The sequence below is a fragment of the Sciurus carolinensis genome, chromosome X, assembly GCF_902686445.1.
Source record: "Sciurus carolinensis chromosome X, mSciCar1.2, whole genome shotgun sequence".
Classification (NCBI taxonomy): Eukaryota; Metazoa; Chordata; class Mammalia; order Rodentia; family Sciuridae; genus Sciurus; species Sciurus carolinensis.
This window is the reverse complement of record NC_062232.1, coordinates 40641328-40665521: the sequence shown is the minus strand read 5'-3', so window position 1 is coordinate 40665521 and position 24194 is coordinate 40641328. Positions and strand designations below refer to the sequence as shown.

Sequence of the window (24194 nt, the reverse complement as noted above, 5' to 3'; positions counted from 1 at the left end):
TTATTATTACTAGAATCATTCTATGTCAATTGACATAACATGGTGTTGTCCTCCACAGGATGGGCACCCGGCTCAACTGGCCATTGCTGACTCTGAAGATGGAGGGAAGGGACACCAGCAAAAGGGATTCCATGAGCAAACTTTAGAAGCAGAAAGGGAAAGGGGACAAATTCTCCCCCTAGAGCCTCCTGAAGGAACATAGCATGCTGACCTGTAAGACTTCCAATTATATATATTCATGTTGATTTGAGCCACTAAGTTTGTTTTGAATTTGTCCCATCAGCAACTGGAAACTAATTCAGGTGGGAATATACATCCACTCATCCTTCCCTCCCTCCTTCCCTTCCTCCCTCCCTCCCTCCCAGGGCATTTCTGTCAGAAACACCCAGCCCTGCAGCTGCTTGTTTCTGGGATGGTGAGTTAGTGGCCCTGATTCCTTATCAACCTCAGTGACGGGTGAAACTCAGCGGGGCGCATGTCCCCTGGCAAGGGTGCAAGGACCCAGGGCTTCATGAGAGGGCAGGCCAGGAAGGCACCTGGAGCATGGGTAGGCCCCACTGTACACATCGCACACCATAGTCTACACACTGGCAAGAGGGGCAGGTATCATGGGGAACAGGTTCTGGTGAGGGGTGACAACAGTAGGCCTGCACTGTTTAGCTCTGTGCCAGGTGCTGCTCTCAGTGACTGACAGGCCATCTCATTTCACCTTCACATAACCCCATGAGGAGGGAAGGTTACTACCCAGAGGACAGATGAGCCAAGGGAGACACAGAGAGCCTAAATAACTTGAGCCTAAATAATGACACAGGGACAAATCAGTCCTGGACTGTTTTGCTCCAGCCTCTGTTCTTGTCCACCATGCTACATTATGTTGACAACCAGACCAATTGAACATGGGCCTGGGTGAAGTAACATTATATATTTTTTCCTCAAAGCCCACAATTACCCTGCTCTTTTATGAAGTGGAACTGGGGCTCAGAGAGGACAAGTGACTTACCCAAGGTCATACAGCTAGGCCTTGTCCCCCCCATACCAGGGGTTTTTGGGTTTTTTTTGTTTTGTTTTGTTTTTGGTTTTGGTACTGGGGAGTGAATCCAGGGGCATGTAACCACTGAGCCACACCCCCAGCCCTGTTTTGTATCTTATTTTGAGACAGAGTCTCGCTGAGGCTGAGTCTTACTTAGGGCCTTGCTAAGTTGCTGAGGCTGGCTTTGAACTTTCGATCCTCCTATCTCAACCTCCCTAGCCACAGGGATTACAGGCATGCACCACCATGCTGGGCCACAGCAGGGTTTTAAATGAGGATCTCAAACCCATGTGTCCTGGGTTATGATAGGTGTGATAAGGCCAAGGGGAGATGAACTCCAACATCTGAGGTCAAGATGGGCAGAACCTGTCCCTGCCCTAACAAATGGGTGTCCCCTCCCCACAGCTGCTATCAGGAGATATAGGATCAACAATTCCCCACAGCATTATCTCCACAAACAGGGTTAGGGGAGCCTATGAAGCCTCCATGAAAACAACATCCTGAGCACAGAGGAGGGTGAGAAGTATGTAGGCCACCTAGACTTAGACCCAGAAGCTGGGGTCACTGGGAGACTGTGCAGGAGTTACAGTCACCTTATGCCCACTTCTTATCCTAGATGGTTATCTGAAGGCATATAAAGCATAAAGGTACATCTTAATGAATATTAATAAATTTCACATCACCAGGCACAGTCGTGTAGGCCTACAATCCCAGGTCTGTAATCCTTCTGGGAAGACTAAGGCAGAAGACTAAGTTTGAGGCCAGCCTGGGCAACTTAGCCAGACTCTTTCTCAAATTTTTAAGAAAGGGTTAGGAATAATGCTCAGTGGTAGAGTGTCCCTGGGTTCAATCCCCCAAAATACATAAAGAGCACAAAAAGTAAATTGCACATCCATGAACAACCACCCAGATTGAGGAGTAGGCCATATGGACATCCCAGAAGTCCCAGACTCCATCCCAGCCACATTCCTCACCCCTCCAGAAAGAAACACTATGGTGACTATGATAATCATCTCTTCACCTTTCTTTATGTTACCTCTCATGTGGTAATACTTTAGTTTCACCTGTTTGTAAACTTCCGGTAAATGAGTCAGTCATACAGTATGAAACTTCCATTTGGCTCCTTTTGATCAACATCATGTCTGTATGATTCACCCAGATCCTTTCATGCAGTTGTAGATCTTTCCTTCTCATTGTACAATATTTCTTTTTGTGAATATACCAAAATTTATTGGTTCATTTATTGACATGTCTGGTTTTTCTTTGTAGTTTCTAATAGGTGTGAGCCCTTCATCAGCTACATGTGCTTCCATTTTCTTCTCCCAATGTTGCTTGTGTATTCACTCTATAGTGTATTTTGATCAATAAACATTCTTAATTTGAATGTCATTGAATGTTTTATAATGTTCATTTATGGTTAATGCTTTTCTGCCTTGTTGAAGAAAAAACTTATCTACCACAAGTATGTAAAGTTTTCCGGGGCTAGGGTGTCGTTCAGTGACAGAGCTCAGGTCTAACTTGCATGAGGCCCTGGATTTGATTTCCGACACTGAAAAAAAAATGTTTTCTGCCACATTATAATCTTAAAACTTTTTGACTTTGTCTTTCACATACAGGTTTTGAAATCGCCAAGAATTATTTTTGTTTGTAAGACAAGGATCCAATTTTATTCCTTTTTCAAAATAGAACCCATTGTTCCATTTACTGAAAGTTCAACCATTCCCCACTGGTCTACAATAATTCCTCATTCACTTATTCAGTGTCTACATAGCAGTGGGCCTGTTTGTGAGAGCAGAATTGTTTCATTGGTCCACTTATCTACTCTTACAGCAATATCAGCGTACCATCTTGATTGCTATATGCTTATAAGTATAGGGGTCCTGGCACTTCCACCTAATTTTTTTATTTAATTTGTCAAAGTCTACACATATGCAAAAATCTATTGGAATTGAAATTGGATTTGCATTGAATCTACAAAACACTTTAGAGGGTAATGACAGATTTATGGTTTTGACTCTTCAACGTAAACAGGTATCTTATTTAGTTGAGTTTTTTGTTTTTGTTTTTTCTTTTTTCTTTTGTTTTTGCTTTTTTGGCACCAGGAACAGAAACCAGGGGCGATTAACCACTAAGCCACATCCCCAGCCCTTCTTTTATTATTTATTTAGAGATGGGGTCTCACTGAGCTGATTGTGGTCTCCCTAAGTTGCTGAGGCTGCTTTTAACTCATGATCCTCCTGCCTCAACCTCCCAAGCTGCTGGGATTACAGACTTGTACCACTGCATCCGGCTCTATTTAGTATTTTTAAAGTCTGTCAATCAGGTTTTATATTTTTCCAAAAAGTTCTTGCCCTCTTTTGTTAGTTTCTCAGTAGTTCACATGTGGTATCTTTATTAAAAATTTCTTTGTTGATGGTATTGTTTTGGTTTTTGGTGCCAGGGATGAAACCAGGGCTTCACATGTACTAGGTAAGCACTCTCACACTGAGCTAAACTCCCCAGCCCAAGCAAGAATTTTTTATTTTATTACTATTGGTGGGGAAAATGGGACCCAGGGGCACTCTGCCACCTAGCTACACCCCCAGTCCTTTTTTATCTATTATTTATTATTTGTTTATCTTGGTACTAGAGATTGAACCCAGGGGTACTTAACCACTGAGCCACATCCCCAGAACTTTTTTTTATTGAGAAACAGGGTCTCGCTGAGTTGCTTAGGGCCTCACTAAATTCCTAAGGTTGGCTTTGAATTTGCAACCCCTCTGTGTCAGCCTCCAAAGCTACTGGGATCACGGGTATGCACCACCATGTCAAACCAAATAAGTATTTAAATATGAATTTTTATATCCAGAAATATTTCTAAATTCCTAGTAATTTTAATAATTTACCCATATTCTGAATTTTCTACATGGTATTGCCTACAAATAATGACAATTCTGTTTCTTATATCCAATCTTTAAGTGTTTACTTTCTTTCCCTTACCTTATTGTACTGGCTAAGCCCACCAGTACAATGCTGAGTGGAAATGGTTGTAGCAGACATCCTTGACACATTCCCAATGTCAAAGCTGTAAACACTTAAATATGCAAAGCTTTGCACATACTGTTTAGCCTAAGAATGTTCATTTGACTGTTTTGCTAAGATTTCTGTAAAATCATAAATCGATGTCAAATTTTATCTAACCCTATCTCCCTATCTATTGAGATGATTGGAGGTTTTCTCCTTTAATCTGCAAATGAGAACATTATGCTCAGTTCAAATATTAAAACAATGACATTTGGGGATAAATCCTACTTGGTCATATTAATCTTTGTAAAATACATTGTGCTCTGGAAATTATTATTTCATTTAAAATTTCTGCATCTATGTTCTTGAGATTGTTTGATATTCTTTTTTGATTTATCGAGTTTTTAAATAAAGATTATATCAGTCCCATAAAATGATTTTGGTATACTCCCTCTTTTTCTACACTCTAGAAGTTATTTGGTAAAATTGGAATTTTTTGTTTCCTGAGAGTTTCAACAGCAAATCTATCTGGGCCCAGTGTTTCTGTATGGGAAGACTATTGGCTCTCAGTTTCTTCTTCAATTGTTATGGACCTATTCAAGTTTTCCATTCCTTTTGGAGATACTTTCGGCAAGCTCTAAGTCTGTAGTAATTCGTCCAGTTTATCTAATTTTTCAACCAAATTGGCATAAAGTTGCCTTTTTAGACATCAAATTAATTATATCAATGGAAAGACAAACCTCTCTGGGTGTTGATACTGGACAAAGTCACAATATGCTCCTCCAAAAGCAGATGAGATGTGTACGTGTTGAATCGTTCATCAGCTGCTTTCCACTTCCAGATTCTGCAGTGCTATTTCTTCGGACTAGTCTGCCTCTCCTCCCCTTCATCACATTGTGGATCCTTTCCTGGTTTTGAAAACCCAGTCCAGGCACTAGATCTTCCAAGATTTCCAGACTCCCTGAACTGGGCTGAGCATCTGTCTTGGGCTCCAAGAGTCACTTGGACAAATCACTGTTGATGCACTGATCAGGCTGCACTGAGATCCTTTCTCTGTCACCCCCACTGAACAGTGAGCTCCTTTTTGTGTATCCACAGAGATGAGATGGCCAGACAATACTTGTGGAGCTGAACTGAGCTTGTAACCACTGAGTGACCAACTAAACTTTCTGGTCATGTGTCTCTTTCCCATGTACATTTGTTTGTTCCTTCATGTATTTCATTTAATGGGTATATACTGAGCAGCTACTATGTGGTAGACACGGTTTTACAAAAGTAGCTAGTGAAGAAAGAGCAAAGCTAAAAGAGTGTGGTGTCCTGGAAACCAAGTGAAGAAAGGGCTGAAAGTAGAAATGACCAACTGTGTCGAATGCTGTAAAGAGGCCATATAAGATGAGGTCTGAGACTTAACTGTAGTTTGATCAATATGAACATCATCAGTAACTTTTTGGCCATTTTGCTGAAATGGTTGGGCAAAAAATCTGATTGGGGTCATTTCAGAAAGGCACTGAAGCAATGGAGAACTAAAGAAAGCTGCTATAAATATTTGAGTTTTGCTGTAAAGTAAATACATATATGGGGTTTTATTTTGCTATGCAAAGAGTTTTTATTTGCATGCAATAGATATATGTACCCTTTCTTTCAAAGCTTCTGGGTTTCCTGTTTTGAGTAGAAATGTGATGTCTGTGAACAGCAACTCTGGTAAGAATTTTTCACAGTACATTAATTCCTCTGTCCTTTCTGAGGCCTCCCCTCTTTGGGGGTTGGAGGGGTCTCCCTGCTGGGTCCAAGACTGTTTTTTCAGTAACCTCAAAACCTTTTGACTGATTCACAGCTCATATTCTTATAAACAAAAATGACTACAGTCACCCTGCAGCCATGTAACTGACACCAAAACCTTGTGTGGCCACAACTCTTCTTCCCTGGATCCCACCACCATCCTTATATACACAGGCAGGTTCCTACAGGTAGAATGTGAAAAGACCAAAGGACTACACATAATAGGACCATGACATGAGGAGGCAGAACCTCAGGGACATATTGAAGTGGTAGCAGCAGGCAGAACCACATCCACTGCCCATTCCCCACTGTGATTCTCCTCCAGAATGTGACCACCCTGCACGCTCAGGCCCAAACAGGAGACCATTGCACAGCAAGACACATCATTTCTCATAGAGCTCTATTGTGGCATATAATAATAGGTACTCTATATAAATTAAATTAAAAATAAAGCTCCAGCAGGTTGCACAGGTTGGCTGTTAATAAATATATCTCTGGGTAATTGTGCCCCAAGACCAGCTCACGACCACTCTCCCTCATCCAGAGAATTATACAAAAATAAATACAGGCTTGGGGGGGGGGAGGACATGCCTGGTTTCATTCTAAAAGTCCTTTTAACTCACATCATCCACTGTCCCTTCCTCTCCATAGGTATCACTGCAGGGAGCCCCGTGCTGACTAGGCAGTTCAGGGACAAGGAAGGCCTCTCTCCAATTGAGTATTCTCAGAAGCAAAGGACCAAAGTCCCTCATTGCACAGGCCACAAATCTCAAATTGACCCTCTGAGGTGGTAGAGGGACTGCCCCTCCCCAGACCCTAGAGAGGGGGAAGCCTGTTATTGCTGATCCCACAAGCAGCCCCTACGAGAACCAGGCCAGAGAGAGGCACAGCGCAAGCACCAGGAGGGACACACCACTGTTCAAAGCCACAGGGACTACCACCAGCCCAGCCAGGACTCCAAGAGTCTGGGTCAAGGGCCCCCGGAGCTGAGGAGGTAAGCCACATACACATTCTGCAGGGGCTGCTAGGGTGGGAGACTTCTTTGAGGGCTCAAGGTTTGGGCCTGTACCCTTTTCATCCTGGGAGATCACATGAGGTCTGGTCACACTAGACAGACAGGCCTCAGCCCCCACAGGACCAAGAAGGGAGGGATTCTGCTCCCGCAGAAGGACTGGAGCAACTGGTTCTTTGCCAGATAAAGAAACCAAGCTGCCTGCCCACTCACCAGTGACCTCCATCTGGGCTTTTGTCCCAGCCTCCCCTGGGGATGTCACCCCAGCTATGATCCTATTCATGTGCAAAGAGTTGGTGTTCTTGCCCATCCCTTTCTCTGGATCCCCAGTAAACTGACCCTCTGTACCCAGAACCGCAGAGCTGTCACATCCTGAGCTCTCTGCCCATGGGAGCCACACATCTCCCATAGTGGCTACCATAGAGCGGGCCCCAGAGAGGATTTCCGGAGGCGATTCTTTGGGGCTGTCTCCTTCAGGGCTGGAGGGAGTGATGGACAGCCCCTCTTCACCCTCCCCATCATCATCAGGGTCCTCGGTGTCCTTGATGAGCTCCACGCCGCGCCCCAGGCGCGCATAGTGCAGTGTGATCTCCTCAGCCAGGGCACTGTTCAGGGCCCTCTCAGGGCCAGGCCACTTCAAGATCAGGTCACGGTCCGTGAGTATGCCCAGAGGATGGCTGGGGGACAACCCTCCATCTGTGGGGCCCTCCCCGCCACCCCCTGCCCCACCTGCAGCCACAGCAGCCCGCAGGCGGCTCAGGTGGGACAAGTAGAGCTGCTCCAGCTCCTGGTCAATGGTGTCTTCGCCAAGTAGCTCCTCCAACCCACTCATGACCTCCAGACCCCCAGAAGGCTCATCCATAATAGCCCCCACCATGGGGTCCTTTCGACCCCCTCCACTCTCACTCAATACTTCCCACGTGGTCTCAACTTGTTGCTGGCTGGGTTCCAGGAAGGGCCCTGTGGCCCCCTCACTTGCATCGGGCCCTGAGGCCTGGTCCCTGGGGAAGCCGCCCCGACCACAGAGAGGGGTGGAAGGGGGAATCCTGATGGCTGGTGCCTGGGGGACTTCTGTAAAAGCCACAGGTGGACTGCTTCTGGGGATGTCACCTTCTTCTGGGGGTTTTCCAGTTGCTGTAACTTCAGAAACCTGGAGCCATGATGGGAATGGGGAGAGAAAGGAAAGGAAATGAAGTAGAGGAGGGGATGGGACAAGCAAAGACAATAAGAACTGTTGATGGCCCATACCCAGCCCAACAGGAGTTTCTAGATAATGCCTTAAAAAGCACTCTTTAATTTCTTTAAACTCCAAAGACTCTGTCATCAAGATAGGTAGGTAAGTATGTACGTAAGTAAGTAGGTAGGTAGGTAGGTAAATAGATAGATACATAGATAGATACATAGATAGATACATAGATACATAGATACATAGATATGGATAAGGGCATGTACTGGTACTGAGGTTTAAATTCAGGGTGTTTTACCACTGAGCTATATCCCCAGTCCTTTTTAATTCTTTTATTTTTTATTTTGAGACAGAGTCTTGAAAAATTGCTAAGGGCCTTGTGAAAGTTGTTGAAGCTGGCCTCAAACTGGCAGTCCTCCTGCTTCAGCATCCCAAAGTTCTTATATGTGTACCACTGTACTCAATTTATGTCTAATTTTTTTCCAAAATAATTCCATAATAAATGGGAGGGGAGGTAGGAAGTACACAAAGTAGGAATAGGTATGTGTTGCTGTTTGTTGAAACTGGGTGATGGTATATGTGAGTTCATTATACTAGTCTCTTTACATTTATATATATTTGACAATTTTTATAATAAAAAGTTAAAACACACACAGAGAGCTCTAGAATGTCTCTTCCTCCCTTGCCATCACCGTCAGGGCTCTCCCAGACCACTGCAATGTCCTCCTCCTCCCTGGTACCCCTGTTTCCACGCTCCCCTAACGGCTTATTCCCAGGTAGCAGCCAGAGGAAGCCTGTTAAACCCAAGGTCAGATCAAGTCCCTCCTCTGTTCACACCCTCTCACAGTAAAAGCCAAAGTCCTCACTCACTGTGGCCCATAAAGCCCTGTATAATCTATCCCCAGCCACCTCTCTTGACCTTAACTCTCAACTCTGCCCCCAACTCACTCTGCTCCCTTCACAACAGCCTCCTCGGTCCCTCACACATTAGTCATGGCCCCACTTCAGGAACTTTGTACTTGTCTAGAATGTGCTTCTAGTTATCCACATGATTCACTCTCTCCTCTTTGGATCTTCTCTCAAATCTCTATCATTGCTAAGTCCTTCCCAGGTCACCTGATCTAAAGTTGTAAACATCCCATATCTCTCTATGTATCTCTCTCCTTCTCTCCCTCGCCCTCTAATTTTTCCCTTAGAACTGATCTTCATCTAATACACTATATATTTTAACTATTACTTTATTGTATCTTACAGAACATGCAAGCCCCATGCAAACAGCATTTTTGTTTACTACTGTATTTCCAATGTCTATGACATAGAAAGAACTCCCTAAGTTCTTTGTTAATTTGCCAAATTAACAACTGAAATTTCCCTAAACCCAGGTAAATCACTGATTCTCCCCCTCCCCTATCAGCTTCTGATTTTTGCAACCTCCCTCTGACTTACAATGAACCCAGAGCTACTTGGCCCCACCACCTAACCCAGTTGAGGTCACACTTTGGGCTGTGCACCCCCAGGTTGCAAGAGCCTGCTTACCTGAAGTGTCATCTGGGGCCATGGACGGAGAGGGGTGGGGGCCACCAAGGGTCCCAATGACTCCTGGACATCAGGATGCTCTGCTGAAGAGAAGAGAAGGACAGTGTTGGGGCAAGACAGGTGTAAAAGCATGTCTTATTTTGTTAAGAAAATTTGCTAGTGTGACCAACTGGCAGTTTGTCTCTGAAGCTTTCTGTGACAGAGAGGGCCTCTTCATTTTTATAAAAAGAAAAAGGGTAGGAAGAAATAAATGGTAGGGACTGGGGGTATGGTTAAGTGGTAGATCACCTGCTCACATGCACAAAGCCCTGGGTTCAATCCCCAGCACCACAAAATAATAATAATAATAATAATTAGTAGTAGTAGCATTTATTATTATTATTATTATTATTATTATTATTAATTTCACCAGGTATGGTGGCACACACCTGTAATCCCAGTGACTCAGGATCCTGAGCCAGGAGGATTCCAAGTTTGAGATCAGCCTAAGCAACTTAACAAGCTCAAAATTAAAAAGGGCTGGTGATGTAGCTTAGTGATAAAGCACTCTTGGAAGAAGGAAAAGAAAAAAGAAAGAAAGAAATGGTAAAATGGGACTGGAAAGCCTGAAAGTATAGCTCAGTCATATCGCACTTTGTGTACAAAGCTCTAGGTTCAAATCCCCAGCACTGCAAATAAAAATAATTGAGATATAAAAGGGATTAGAACTGCAAAGCTTTCCAGGTGCTTACCCATGACAGGGGTATTATCATCCATGCTCTTCATCCTCAGCTCCTCTTCATGAGGCCTGTGGGGCAGAGGAGAGAGCACATGGATCTGACACCCTGAGAGGCCAGTTCTGCCACCTGTGAGCACCTTCTGCACCTCTGTCGTGGCCCATCTTCCCCTGACAGCTGCTATTTTGTGCTGCCTCTATTTATCCCCTGATCATAAAAGCTCTACACAGTCATGGAAATTTTGCAAAATACGGGAAAGTGTAAAGATACAGGAAACAAAGCAATCACACACATCAGCCAGAGGCAACCACCATTATCATTTTGGAAAATTTCATTCCAGACATTCTCTGAAACTGTTTAGATTCTGCAGACATACTTTTGCAGCTGGCTTTGTCCATTTATCACTAAGAAACATTACAGGCTTTTGCAAACATTGAAAATGGCTGCTTAATATTCATATCATATGGCTTGCCATAATTTCCATAGCCATTCCCTTCCTGCTAAGCGAGTAGATTGTTTCCTTTACTTTTCGGTCACAAAGCAGACTTCAGCAAACAGTGTTGTGCATAGCTTCATCAACATGTTTGGTTCACCATGCATAATGGAGCTTTCCCATAATCCCAGCAACTCGGGAAGTTGAGGCAGGAGGATCACAAGTTTGAGGCCCAGCCTCAGCAACTTAGTGAGACCCTGTCTCAAAATAAAAAAATGAAAAGGGCTAGGGATGTAACTCAGAGGTAGAGTGCCACTGGGTTTAATCCCACAATAGAAAAAAATTGGATCAGTTGTTTAGGGTGCATTCCTGTTTGTGGAGAAGGCCATCCTCTCCAAGAAAGGGCAGATGGAGAAGACTGTGGGACACAGGAAACAGAGAGGAGAAAGGAAAAGCAAATGGAGAATAGGAAAGGGATCAGAAAGGCCTGAGTTCCTTCACCAGCCCTTGCCCATCCCCATATCAGCCTGCCAGGTCTTGTCACCTCCTCACCTGTAACACAAGCCAGTATGTGCACATGAAGCACAGGGAAATCAAGAGGAATGAGGATGGAAAGCCATATATCAGGGCCTGGCACAGAGCAGGGGTAAATCAGTAGGAGATGGCAATTGCTCTCTCACCAGTCAAGTCTGACTTGAGGGACTTAAACCAAGTATATTTCAGCTAGATGCCCCCCTTGCCAGGAATGGGGTCTCATCATGTAGAAATCACTCTTCTTACTTTCTCATAAGTATCAAATGTGTACAGATAAGGTGAATGAAGGAAGCATTGATTACATGTTCAGAGATATAAGAGAAGCTAAGGCAATCACTTACAGACTTTTTTTCCTGAGAGGCAATGGGGTGATACTGACATTCCTGGAAATAGCTGAAACTTTGTGAAAACACCTAATCAATTGGCTTCACAAATAAAGAGTATCAAGCTGGGTGTGGTGGCACATGCATGTAATCCCAGCAGCTCAGGAGGCTGATGTAGGAGGATCACAAGTTCAAAGCCAGCCTCAGCAACTTAGCGAGGCCCTAAGCAACTCAGTGAGATGCTGTCTCTTAATAAAATACAAAAGAGGGCTAGATGCTGTCTCTTAATAAAATACAAAAGAGGGCCAGGGATGCAGCAGTTTAAGCACCCTTGAGTTCAATCCCTGGTACCAAAAAAAAAAAAAAAAAGAATATCACTGACTATACTACATAGTACTATGGCATTAGCACTGGTCTGTGTGCCTCATGTAAATTTAATCTTCACAGTGCCCTGAGAAAGGTATTTCGAATCCTTTAAACTATGCAGTACTATTATCCCCATCCTACAGATGATGAATGGAGATGGAGTAAGTGGTTCACAGTCGTGCAGACACGACTGAGGCACAGGCCTTCTGTTTTGTTTTATGGCACTGGGGATTAAACACAGGGCCATGTACATAAGAGGCAAGCACTCCACCAACTGAGCTATATCCCCAGCCCAGCCTTCTGGTTTTGAATCCATAAGCTGCCCCTTCTTGAATGAGAAAGATTGGGCTCTTACCCAATTCCATTTCCAAACTTTTCTAGAAATGGATAGAAGGAAGCATCAACAACAGACAAGATACTCCCTCTTCCTTCATCCAGTTTTTTCTTTGGACCTGCCTTTTACCCCTCCCCCATATTCATTCCTGGTTTCCCTGCCTCCATGGTCATGTGGGCTAGGAGACCAATAAGGACAGAATGATTGCCAGAACTTTTTATTAGCACCCTTGAGGAAGAGGCTTGAACCATGTATATGGATCCAGAGTCTAGAAAGCCTTGAAAGGGAGAGTCTATCATTCTCTCTGGCCTAGGGCTTAAACATCCCACCAGAGAGACATCTTAATCAGAATACCATAGGACCATGGATGGGTGATGCTGGGATCCCAGAGATCAACTCCCTATACCTCACAGTTGAGAAAGGGGGATTCAGAGCAAATCACCCTAGTCCTGCACTAGTCCCTTCAGTGGACTTGAATCCAGGTATATGAACGTGTGGCTCAACACAATCTCTGCCCAACAGCACTGACTTCCTTTAAAAAAAATAAAAAATAATAATCTTCTTCGGATCTTCTAAAGCAAGCCTCTTCAAAAAGACTCTTGAACAGATAGAAAGCTAGCCCTCCCTCCCAAGGGCAGGACTAGGCAAGCCTTCCTGCTATCTGGCCCACTTCTGACATGCGTGACAACCAAGCTTCTAAAAGCCACTACAAAGTCTTAGATGTGCAAGTGAAAAGGGAAGAACTCAGGAAGCAGCCAGCCAGAGGCAAAGCTCTCCACAATTCAGCTGGAGGAAGAAGTAGGGGAAGAAAAACAAATACAAAAGAAATCCTTCAACTGCCAGAGTATCACTTCCAGAAGAGTTGGACAGGAACGTCTAGAAATCAGGTCAAGCAACTGAGCCCATCTCAGGGTCCACAAAGTCCACAGAAGCACACAAGTTGTTCTCCTAACCTCTAAGTCAGAAAAATAAAAGCAGGAGGCACCAGCATTTACTGTTCACCTCCTCCCTGAAACAGGCCCTTTTCACTGATACACCAAGTCATTTGAAAAATCTTCACATTCATCCTTCAAAACAGCACCCTTCCCGTTACAAATACAGTAAGTAAGGCTTAAGGAACTATCTCTATGCACACTTACTCCACACCACACTGATAACATACAAAGGAGGCTCCATTTTGAAGACAGTGTCTAAAATTGGAGGTCTAAAATGAAGATATATCCTTGAACTATTATTCACAATAAAAATTGAGAGGCAGTTCTGACTACAGTCAAAATGAAGACAGTAAGGGAAATCAAGTAGAAGTGTATACTGACTCACTGATCAGTAACAGGATTCTTAGAAAAATGGGGAGAGATATTAAGAACAAAACTGTACCTGCAGTGTGCCTGCTAATTTTCAAGAAGGAAACCTACTTTTTTGGCATCAGTCTCACAAATGCCACGTGGCATCCTCTCAAGGGTAACAGGCAGTAGAGGGCCAGGGCACCCATTGCTGGGGATGTCTTGGGTATGAACCTTGGGAGTGCTTGGGAGCAATGGCCAAGTCAGTGTTGCCTGGAAGGAGCTATCTAAGGCCTGCACACCTGTCTCCTGGGTGTGAAAATTTCTCCTGCTATCCGGAAACTGCAGAATTCAGAGTACCCAAGGAAATCAGGAAGAGAGATCTTGGAGAGGCCCCTGCCCAGGCCAGCAGAGACACAACAGAAAGATGAGTTTCCAGGGTCAGAGAGTTAACAAGCAAGAGAGGGCTGGCAAGTCTCATGGAGAAAAGCAAAGCAGACTCGCAGAGCAGGTACATCCCTGCTACCACCACTGCCACCCAAGAGCTGTGAGTGCCCCCAGCACTCACGTCTTCAAAGAACTTTGCCAGCCCAAAGTGGGTCAGGCACTGAAACCCAAAGGGAAACTCAGCAGTGCCCAGCTCCCATGGACCAATCCGATACTGCTGCTGACTCTTGGTGGAGGTTGGGGGGTTGAGGGTAGTTTCAGAAAGCTGCCCTGTGATACTTGGAATCACAGTTACCCTAGGCCACGTGCTTTCGGGAAAGAATGGGGTTTGAAGGCAGCTGTGAAAGCCACCAAGTTATGTGGGACGCAGCCCTGCCTTCCCCCAAGAAACGTCAGCCTCAATTCTGAGACTTAAAATATGGCGAGGTGGAGGGAGGAAAGCATTTATCATGCCACGAGCTAAATTTCTTGCAGGGACAATTCCCTGGCCACAGCTCACCCAGTTAAAAAAAAATTACATCATAACCCAGCACACCCATACATGTGTAAATATATATATAACTGAAAAATGGATTTTCTTTGAATTTGAAACAATACTTACCTTTCCTGCATGGTGTAACGTGCTCTGTACTTCTTATACCACTTTTTAATATGTTAAAACCCAGTAAATTGATTTCACATCTCAATAAATGGTCAGGACATGCAAATTTTAATAATCCTAGCTCTGCCACCTATCAGCAGTGCAACCTGGTCCAAGTTATTTAGCCCCTCTGTGCCACACTCTTCTCAACTATAAAGGGGATAATAGTGATTTCCTCCTTCAGTGAGTTAAGTGAACTGAAGAAATATATAAAAAGTGTCTACAAAGTGCTTAAAAGTAATTCCCTTCAAATTCACACTGAGGGAAACTAAGGATCTGAAAAAGAAAGTAACCTGCCCAGCAGTGCCCAGCTAGTAAGACACACTCCCCAGCCTGGTAGAGCAGTTAAGAACTAGGGCACCAGAGAAGGACCACCCAGGCTCAGTTCCCAGCTCTGCCACTTTCTTAATGCAGAACTCAGGACCACATTCTTAACTGTGATGCCCTACTACTTTTCTGTGGAATAAAATGGATATTATTTTCCATTAAATCCTCTCTCCAGACAACTCTGATGAACTCTGACCCATCCTGTTTCAACTCCAATTGTTCCCATTAGTCCTAAGGCTGCCAACTCACATTATCAAGTAATTATCAAGTTGTATCCCATCCATTCAGTTATAGGTGCACCACTGAGGCCTTACTGTGCACCAGCCCAGTGACAGACCCTGGAGATACACTGGTGATCAAACCCGACTAGGAAGCTTACAATTCACTGTGAAAGAAAACATTAAAAAAATACTCAAACTCGTTCTTTCAACAAACATTTATTGAGCACCTGCTAAGTCCCAGGCACCATGGCAGGCCTGTGAGAATACAGTGGTGACCAAAAGCAGACTGTGTCCCTACCCCTCAAGGAGTTTACAGTCTATCAGGGCAGAGTCATCCAGCAATCCCCTAATGAATGTCTGACTACAAACTGAGGTAAGTGCCTTAAAAAAAAAAAAAAAAAAAAGGAAAGAATGCCCTGGAACAAGGGACCTTGGCCCAGACCACAGGGTTGGTGAGGGCTTAAGGATGCTTAGAATAAAAATAAGCAGGGGAAGGGACAGGGGAGTAAGAGGCAGCTCTAGAGCACTGAGAGAAGGGGATGAAAGCAGCCCTAAATAAGGTTTACTTTAAGGAATCACTAGGACTGGGTCAAGTAGAAACACCAATTTTAGATACAAAGCTAAAAGACCAGGGTGAAAGCAAAGGGCCAGAGAGTTCAGAGGAAAAGCAGCGGAGTGTGATACCAAGGCCAAGGAAGGAAGTGACTTAATTAGGAGTGGTCAGCCACTTCAAGAAAACCGCAAAACCTCCTATGGAATGTTGTTGATGCAGGGGGCTGACGAATGCATGGGGGTGAGCAGGGAGAGAAAATGAGTGCAGGGAATCCTTCAGACAGGGTAGGAGCGAACGTAGAGGGTGATTAGGTGCTGGCTAGGAGCTGAGGGCAGAGAGGAGATCAGAAGAGACAGCGACACTGGCCTGGGGAAAGGTCAACAGAGAGGATCAGGGAGGACAGTAGAAAAGCTGCCAGGACAAAAAGGGGGACTGATGAGCTCATATTCTGCAGCAGGTGGCAGAAAATGGGAAACTGCAGCACAGGAGGGGGAATTAGCCTAAAGGTGAAGGGACCCCTCCTCACCTGTAACACAGGAGAGGAGAATCAGTGTGCAAGCTTGGATGCTGCAAATTGGAACAGTTCCATTCTTATGGCTTCTATCGTGTTTTAGGAAGCGGGAGGTAAAATGTGAAGGTAAAGAACATTTGAAAAAGTTACATGAGAAAAGAGACAAGAGTGGATCAGAAAAATACAGCAGGACTGCCAGGCAGGGTGGAAAATGATCCAGAATTTGGGGTGAGGCTCATCTGCTATGCATGCTATAACATGCTGTAACATAAGGCTGTGGCATGCTGTAACAGGGCTTGCCTGCTAGGATGCCCAGTACTATGAAAAAAACTAGGGGTCCGAGGAGGTTGGAGTGGATGGGTTTCCCTAGGAAGCCCTCACAGAACTTCACGGTCCACACCAGGAGATTGCTAGAGACAAACACTCTTGGTAAAGGAAACAGAATGAGCAAAAGTCCTGAGGCAGGAAGGAGCCAGACCCTTGGGAGTGACAAAGACCATGCTGAAAGGAACTCAGGAACAGAGTCCAGTATGAGGTAAGACCAGAAGACAGCAGAAACCAGACTAGGAGACTGGAGTGGGAGGTGCTTGAAGACCATCATTAGGCTTTGTTGGTCTTTGTTTTTAAGAGGAACGGGGACCTTCTTGGGGTGTTAAGCCAAGGCAGACCAAAAGGGCTTCTTCCTACACTGGCCCTGGAACTTGGGACTCTGGGAGCCTCAGTTTGCTCATCTAGGAAAGAGGGATTAAAAATAATGTAGCTCACCGGGTCCACTGTCAGGTGTAATGACAATTTTGCACAAAAATATTTGGCGAAGTGCCTAGCAAAGAGCATGGTCTCAGCCAGGTCTCACATGACAAATCCTCAACACCTGCCCCTCCCACCCAGCTCCACCACAAACCCTTGGGTATGTTAGGACCAGTCTGCATCTCATTTTCCCTGCTTGAACCTAGCACTGTGCCCAGCATGAAGAAGGCTATCAATAAATGCTTGTTGATGGATACTCTGTAAGCCTAACAGGGAACTGAAAGCCTGGTCCTACAACCCAGGAAAAGCAGCCGTTGGGGCTTCTGAATTACATCCCAATGGCCACCACAGATTTCTCCCATTTCCCCCACCTGATGTGGTAATACCCAATGCACAGGGGGTCTGCAGCCAGTATTTCCTGAAGCCCTCCACAATGGGGCTTCCACAGGTAAAGGATATCCCGAGGTCCTTCACTATTTACCCAGGGGGCTGGATCACAGGGGGTGGCCCTTCAACAGTGCTCCAAGACCCCAGCTGCAGCACACAGGTTTTAAAACAATAATAAGTTGAAATGTACTCGCCAGGAAAGCCACCAACCTACAAAGAAAACCTTATCGCTGATCTTGCAATGAGCACCAGCCTCCCCTTTGCAAGAGCTGAGATCAAAAGATAAAGAAACTATCAAAAAGCCATCTGCCCACTTAAAATAATATCACAAGTCATGTTAGGAACCACAGACCTGGGGCCAGCTACCAAAACAATTGTCTAAACGGGCTGCTTCAATTTCTCCTTAAAACCACCCATGTATTTTAAAAGAAAAACACCCTTTCCACCCACCTTGCCCCAGCAAGGTTTTGATTTCTGTCCCCTTCTTCTCACAATCTTAAAAATGACCAAACTCTGTTACTCAAACTGTCATATCTTACAGAAAGGGTTCCCATGATAGCCGGCTAAGATGACAACTTGGGAAAAATGACAGAAATGAAAGTGATTCTGGGCCACTGGAACTACTGGATCTCTTGATCTGGGAGGTGGTTACACAACTGCATACACATGTACAAATCCCCTGGGCCATACGCTTAAGCAGTGCATTTTCTGTAGGTAGGTATACCTCAATAAAACATAACAACACACACACAAAAGGTAAAAGGAAGGCAAAACACACTGAGAACACCAAGAATGAAATCCAGAATTTTCCCTGAACCCTGACAGAACTTCAAAGGGGATCAAAACTTTAAAAAAATAATAATATCCTTAGCATTTCTACCTGATCCAGTCATTCACTAGCTGAGTGACTTTGAGCAAAATGGCTCACCTGAGTTCCCTGCTTACCAATCTTAAATGGGGATCATCACAGCACCTACACCATGTAGTATGCATGGTTGGCCTCAAGGAGAGAATGGACCTGGTGCTCTTAGCAGAGTTCAGTAAATGCTGGCCACTCTTATCTTATGTAGCTACCACCTGCCTCAGTTACCTTGTCCACTTTTGCTACATCCAATTCAATCACACAACATGATGGTCATTACCTTTTACCAAATGAGGTAACTGAGGCAAAGCAATACAGCTGATGACGGGCATGGTGGAGTTTAGTAGGAGAACTGAGAACTGTATGTGAGTAATTATCAATACTAGCTAACATCTCCATGGCACTACTTTGAATCAGGCTTGGTTCTGAGTGCTTTTATTTGTATCCTATGAATTAGATGCCCATAATTGCCTGTTTTACAGATGACAATACAGTTAGTTGAGGCACAGTATGGTTAAATAAGTTGGCCAAGTTCACAGAGTTGGTAAGTGACATGGCTGAGATTTGAACCCAAGCAACCTGTTGCCAGAATCCCTTTTTTTTTTTTTTTTTTGGTACAGGGGTTTAACTACTGAGCCACATCCCCAGCCCTTTTTATATTTTACTTTGAGACAGGGCCTCACTAAGGTGCTGAGGTTGACTTTGAACTTGCAATCTTCCTGCCTCAGCCTTTCAAGTTGCTGGGATTTTGGCCACCATGCCTGGTCAGAATCCAAACTCTTAATGATGTAAGGAAAGTCATGCAACGTCCTCTTTTAAACTAAATCTCTGGTATGGTGGGGTCATAGGTTGGTAAGCAGGTACTTGACTGCTTGTTCACTCACTCAGGTACATATGCCAACTGGCCAAGAGAAAGACCTTTCTTTCAAATATTTTTTGAGATAGGATATACTTTGCCCAGGCTGGTCTCAAACTTGTGGGCTTGAGTGATACTCTTGCCTCAGCCTCCCAAGAAGCTGGTACTTTAGGCAGGTACCATAGTGCCAGGAAAGAGGTATACCTTCCTGAACCACTCACAGCCTAAAGCTTTTCCAGGACCAGCAGATCCCACAAACACCTTGCTGCAACCAACATCTAATCAAGCAAATATAAGGTCCAAAAATGTATTTTCCCACTTCCAGTACTCCCAGGAGCAGGGAAATGCATGCATTTGGGGGAAAACCTACTCATCCCAAGCTAGATTTAGATGATCACATTAAGTATCAGGCCTAGTGGCTGTTGTTTAAACTTAAAATACAGGAAACAGAGGAAAATCTTGTATCAGGGCTTCCCGGGATATAGACGGCTCTTTCTCCCAGTCCCTGAATGGTTACTGGAAGTGTGGCAAATAGAAAGGGCCATGAGCTTCAAGTCTACTCTCCATCTGCTTCTGTCTCTGCCAAAACCACCGCTTTCCTGAGAGCATGGCCTCAGTCCCTCACCTCTGCAAGTCTCAAACTAAATTACAGAGCATTAACAGTAAAAAGCGTGCACAGACTTCAAGGTCAGACAGGGTTGAAGTCAAATAACCAGGCGCCATCACTTCCTCAATCAGTTTCTCCACCTCTGGAACCCTGATTTTCTGCTGTTAGATGGGGATCAGATTCCTTATCACCACTTGCAAGGCCTTTGGTCCACACTACCATGTCACTTCAGTTCTCTCCATTCCAGCACACTGCCCGTCATTCACACCAAATTCATTCCAGTCTCAGGGTCTTTGCATTTGCCATTCGCTCTACCTAGAACCTTCCTTACCTATATGTACATAACTGTTCCTTATTATTCAGGACTCAGCTTAAATGGTGCCTCCTCAGAAAAGTCTTCCATGTCCACTTTTCTACCAATTCTCTTCCCTCATCTTTTTTCTCATTATCTAGGACTCACCACAAAGGCTCTCCCTGAACACAATCTCTAAAACAACCATTCCTTCATCTCCTTGTTTTTCTTTCCTCTCAGCATCTAACCTTAAACCTACTCATCTGCTTACTTGTTTGCTTTTTCAAACTGTCTCCCACAGGAGCCTGTATGATCCTTGAGGAGCGGGAAGATGTCTGTTTTGTTCAGGGCTTTACAGTGGAGATCAGTAAATGAAAAATCCCAGTAATTAAAACAGTGACTAGCACATGGTTGGCCTCCACAACTATTTGACTGACTGCACGCTCCTCCCTGTTGTGAAGAGCAGGCCTGAGGGGTTCCCGGGCAGGGATGCTTGCCCTCCATTCTACATACAGCCCTGCTTTGGCGGAGGTGGCGCTGGCGACATTACCTGCGCCTCATCGGCTTCATGCAGCTCTTCAGCTGCCTGGCCTCAGCCTCCACGGGACCCTGGCACTCAGGCTGTGGCTCCAGCTGCTGCTGCTGGAGCAGCCCTTCGACATCACTGGGTGTGGGAGCGGGTGCGATCCGGAGCAGGACTGTGTAGTTGCGACCGTGGTTGTTGGCCCAGAAAGTGCCCTCGGGGGTCTCATAGCGCACCACGAAGTCGAGGCGTGCCCCATCACCCGCGCCCTCAGCAAAGGGCAGCTGGAAGGCAAAGCGGTCGGTGCGGCCGCCGTCATCGGGTGAGGAGGCAGATGCCTGGCCAGGGCCCAGGCCAAGACCTGGATCCAGGATGGGATCTCCTGCTCCTGTTCCTCCTGCTCCTGCACCAGGCGGGCTGCGTGGGACGTAGCGCGCTGGGTGGTCGCAGAAGGAAGCCCAGCCGTCGTGTGAGGCCCGCACGTGCACCGCTTTCTCGAAGGAGCGGTTCAGCACGCGTACCAACCCGCGCAGCACCGGCGGGCGCCCCCCAGGCACCCACACCCCTGCACCCCCGGGAACCGCTCCGGGAGGCGGCAGTAACGCCTCCAGCTCCACCATGACGCGCCCCAAGCGCTCCAGACGGCCCGGCGCAGGCGGCAGCGAAAATGTGGGCACCAGATAAAACCCCCCGCCAGCGGGGACGGGGCAGAGCGGCGAGGGCTCGGGAATGACCTCGTCTTCCTCCTCCCCTTCATCCCCATCCTCGCCATCGTCGTCCTCATCAGCCCCGCCGCCGCCGCCATCTTGCCCGGCCGCTGCCGCCATCTTGCCCGCCCCGGGCCCGCCCCACGGCCGGTAGCGGCGCAGCTGCGCCAGCGGCAGCCCCAGGGCCTCGTCGGCGAACAGCACCCTCCGCGGGGCCACCGCGGCCTCAACCGAGGTGCGGGGCTCGCCCGCGGCCGGCGAGGGGGGCGCGGGATGCCGCAGCGGGGGCTCCACAGGGGCCGTGCGCGCCATATCGGCGGCCGCGGCGGCACCGACGGCACCGGCGGCGGGACCGGCGGGGGCAGGGCCTGAAGGGGCGGACAGCCAATGGGAAGGCCAGTGCGGGGGGGGGTACAGCTCACGGGGAGCGTAGGCGGCTAGATGAAGACAGGTATAGCAGAGAACCAATGGGCAGCTGCGCACGGATGACGTAGGTGGTGAATGGTGAGCAAGAGAAGGACACAACCAATGGGGATGCCCGAGAGTGGGCGGTGTGGGAGGCGGGATGATGGAGGAATCAATGGGGAGGTCGGAATGGGGGTGGTGCGGGCCCAGGAGGCAGAGAGCAGAAGTAGGACAGCAAACAGGGAAGTCTGAATGGAAGCGGCGTTGTAGGCAACGGGGAAGTGGAATGGCTTCAGGCGATGGGGGAATAAGGGAGCGAACCCAAGGTCCGAAAAGTGGGAGATCCGCGGGTTGCGTAGATGGTGGGACGTAAGCTAGAGACGGAGAATAGCCTATGAGGAGCCGCGCACAGATGACGTAAAGGCAAGATGACGATAATAGCCAAACTGAACCAATGCAGAGTCTTGTAAGCCGGCTCTACGGCTTCAAGGGGAGGAGCCAGGGCGGAACTAGCCAATACAGAGACTAAAAGGAGACCACGAGGTGGAGAGTGAGCCGCCACAGAGGTGGGACCGAGCAGGGCAGAGCCAATGGGGATGGGGATGAAGGCAGGGGTTAAGTAGAGAGATGGCAGATAGCCAGTGGGGGAGTCAGGGGAAGCCAGTGAGAGCTCAAAGGGCAGGGCTAGTGTGAGATTGACCAATACCAAAGCTAGAGGAATATAGGGAGGATTTGTAGGCAAGAAGAAAGAGCAGAGCCAATGGGGGCGGGGTGGATGGTGTGAAGGAAGGCAAGAGTAGCCAATAAGGAAGCTAGGGAGGAGTTCAGGCAGGGTCTGGGCCGTTGGGTGGTCAAGCAGCAGAACCATAGAATGCAGGCATTCAATGGGAAAAATATGCCTGTGGGGGATAGATTTTCCTTTCTTCCTAACCTTCCACGACTCCTCATTGCCCCAGAAATGCCCAGAGACCCTGAAGCCTAGACTGCACCCTAGCGTGAGACCAAAAAGAAAACCAAAAAGGATCCTCTTATCTGTTACAGGGTATCCCCTGACATGCCTACCTCCCAGCCTTTACTTGAACCGCGTCACTAAGAATGCCCCTGATTATTCGTTAATGTCCCTGATGGATCGTTAGCATTCTCCAGGACTTTTCACCACTGTAGATGCCCAAATGAAAAATGGAACTTTTTGAAAGATTAGGTTTTTCTATCTTCAGTTCAGCAAATACTGAGCTTGACTGTATGCCACCAGGAGTCGATTGGGCATATTGATAGACACTGACTAATGTAACCACAAATCAAAGTCCCACATTTCTTGCCCAATATGTTACTCCAAACCCCTTCAGTGGCCTTACCCCCCTTCTTTCTGTTCCCACCTCTGCTCCTACTGTTTCCTTGCCCCAAGAGTATTATTCCTTCTGCTGCTTCTAATTAGCAAACTGTTTTCACTCTCCCTTTGAGGCCTTATCTCCTGTGGTAACTGAACTATAGCCTCTTTCAAGTGAACATATTCGTGCATATATTCCCCCTTCCACGCTGGGAGGATTTACCAAGCACCTATTGTATGCCAGGTTATGAGAATGCTGTTGGCTCTTCTAACAAAAGCATCCCTAGGAGGGAGGCAATTCCCCCAGCAGCCTCTCTTCTCCTCAGGCTTCAGCGTCCAGGATGGAGTCATGGGTCAGAAAAGAATATGTTCATCTCCAGGTTACATAAAAATCAGAAATCTTAAACAAGACAGAAACTTATATATATTTTTTCCTCCCCTAAAAGTTCAAACTGGCAAAAAGACCAGGGACTCCATTCCTGCCCATGCATTTTGGGCATCATCTATGTCCTGGTCTGGCCCCAAAACTCTCATTCTTCAGCAAATTCTGTGTGTTCTTTATTCAAAATATTTCCCTAATCCACCTCTCATTTCCTCCTTCACTGCCAGCACCAGTCGCCTGGACTACTGCAGTATCTTCCTATGGCTGATCCTCCTGCTTCCACCCTCAATGCCCCCGCCCGCACTTCATTCTATATTTGGCAGTCTGGGGCATTCTGTTAAATTCTAAGACAGTTTATGTCTTTTTTCTGCTCACCAGCCTCCCATGGTTTCCTCTCAGTCAGGGCAAATGCCAAGGTCCTTACCATGACCTATAAGGTCACGCATGGTCTAACCCCACTAGTGCCCTCTTCAGCCTCAGCTTCTATCCCTCTCCTTCTCATTCACTCCACCCTAACCACACCAGCCTCCTTGTACAAATCAGGTACACTCTCCCATCAGGGCCTTTGTGCTGGCTCTTTCCTTTAGAGTTCCATAGACAGACATGATATCTCACCTTCAAGTTTTTGTCAAAGACCCCCTTCTCTGGGGACTTTCCCCAACCTGTTTGATCCTGCCTATGCTCCCCAAACTCCTAGTCCTTCCAATGCCCTCCTCCAGAATCCTTCTATACAAGACGGTATAGTCCAGTTTTGGGAGGAGGTAGTGACCTCCGCCCCTCTGTGTTCACCTGGCCCTGGCTTTCATTCTGCAAAGATCCTGACTTTCAGAAGCATTAGCATCACCCTTCCCACACTCAGAGTCTC

At 46.4% G+C, this 24194-nt stretch overlaps 1 protein-coding gene across 2 annotated transcripts; it reads right to left on the bottom strand.

Moving 5' to 3' along the window:
* Nucleotides 1-3757: 3757 nt before the first annotated feature.
* Ppp1r3f (protein phosphatase 1 regulatory subunit 3F) lies at nucleotides 3758-21676 on the bottom strand. Of its 2 annotated transcripts, none has more exons than XM_047535450.1 (4): nucleotides 20536-21676; nucleotides 10278-10333; nucleotides 9547-9626; nucleotides 3758-7974 (listed from the first exon to the last, which is right to left on the bottom strand). In XM_047535450.1, the coding sequence occupies exons 1-4, from the start codon at nucleotides 21525-21527 to the stop codon at nucleotides 6673-6675; spliced, it is 2430 nt and encodes an 809-aa protein (XP_047391406.1). In that variant the 5' UTR covers nucleotides 21528-21676; the 3' UTR covers nucleotides 3758-6672. The 2 variants fall into 2 exon arrangements, with proteins under 2 accessions (XP_047391406.1, XP_047391405.1); XM_047535449.1 differs by having other exon boundaries at nucleotides 3759-7974; nucleotides 9547-9629; nucleotides 20536-21671.
* Between the last annotated feature and the right edge of the window lie 2518 nt (nucleotides 21677-24194).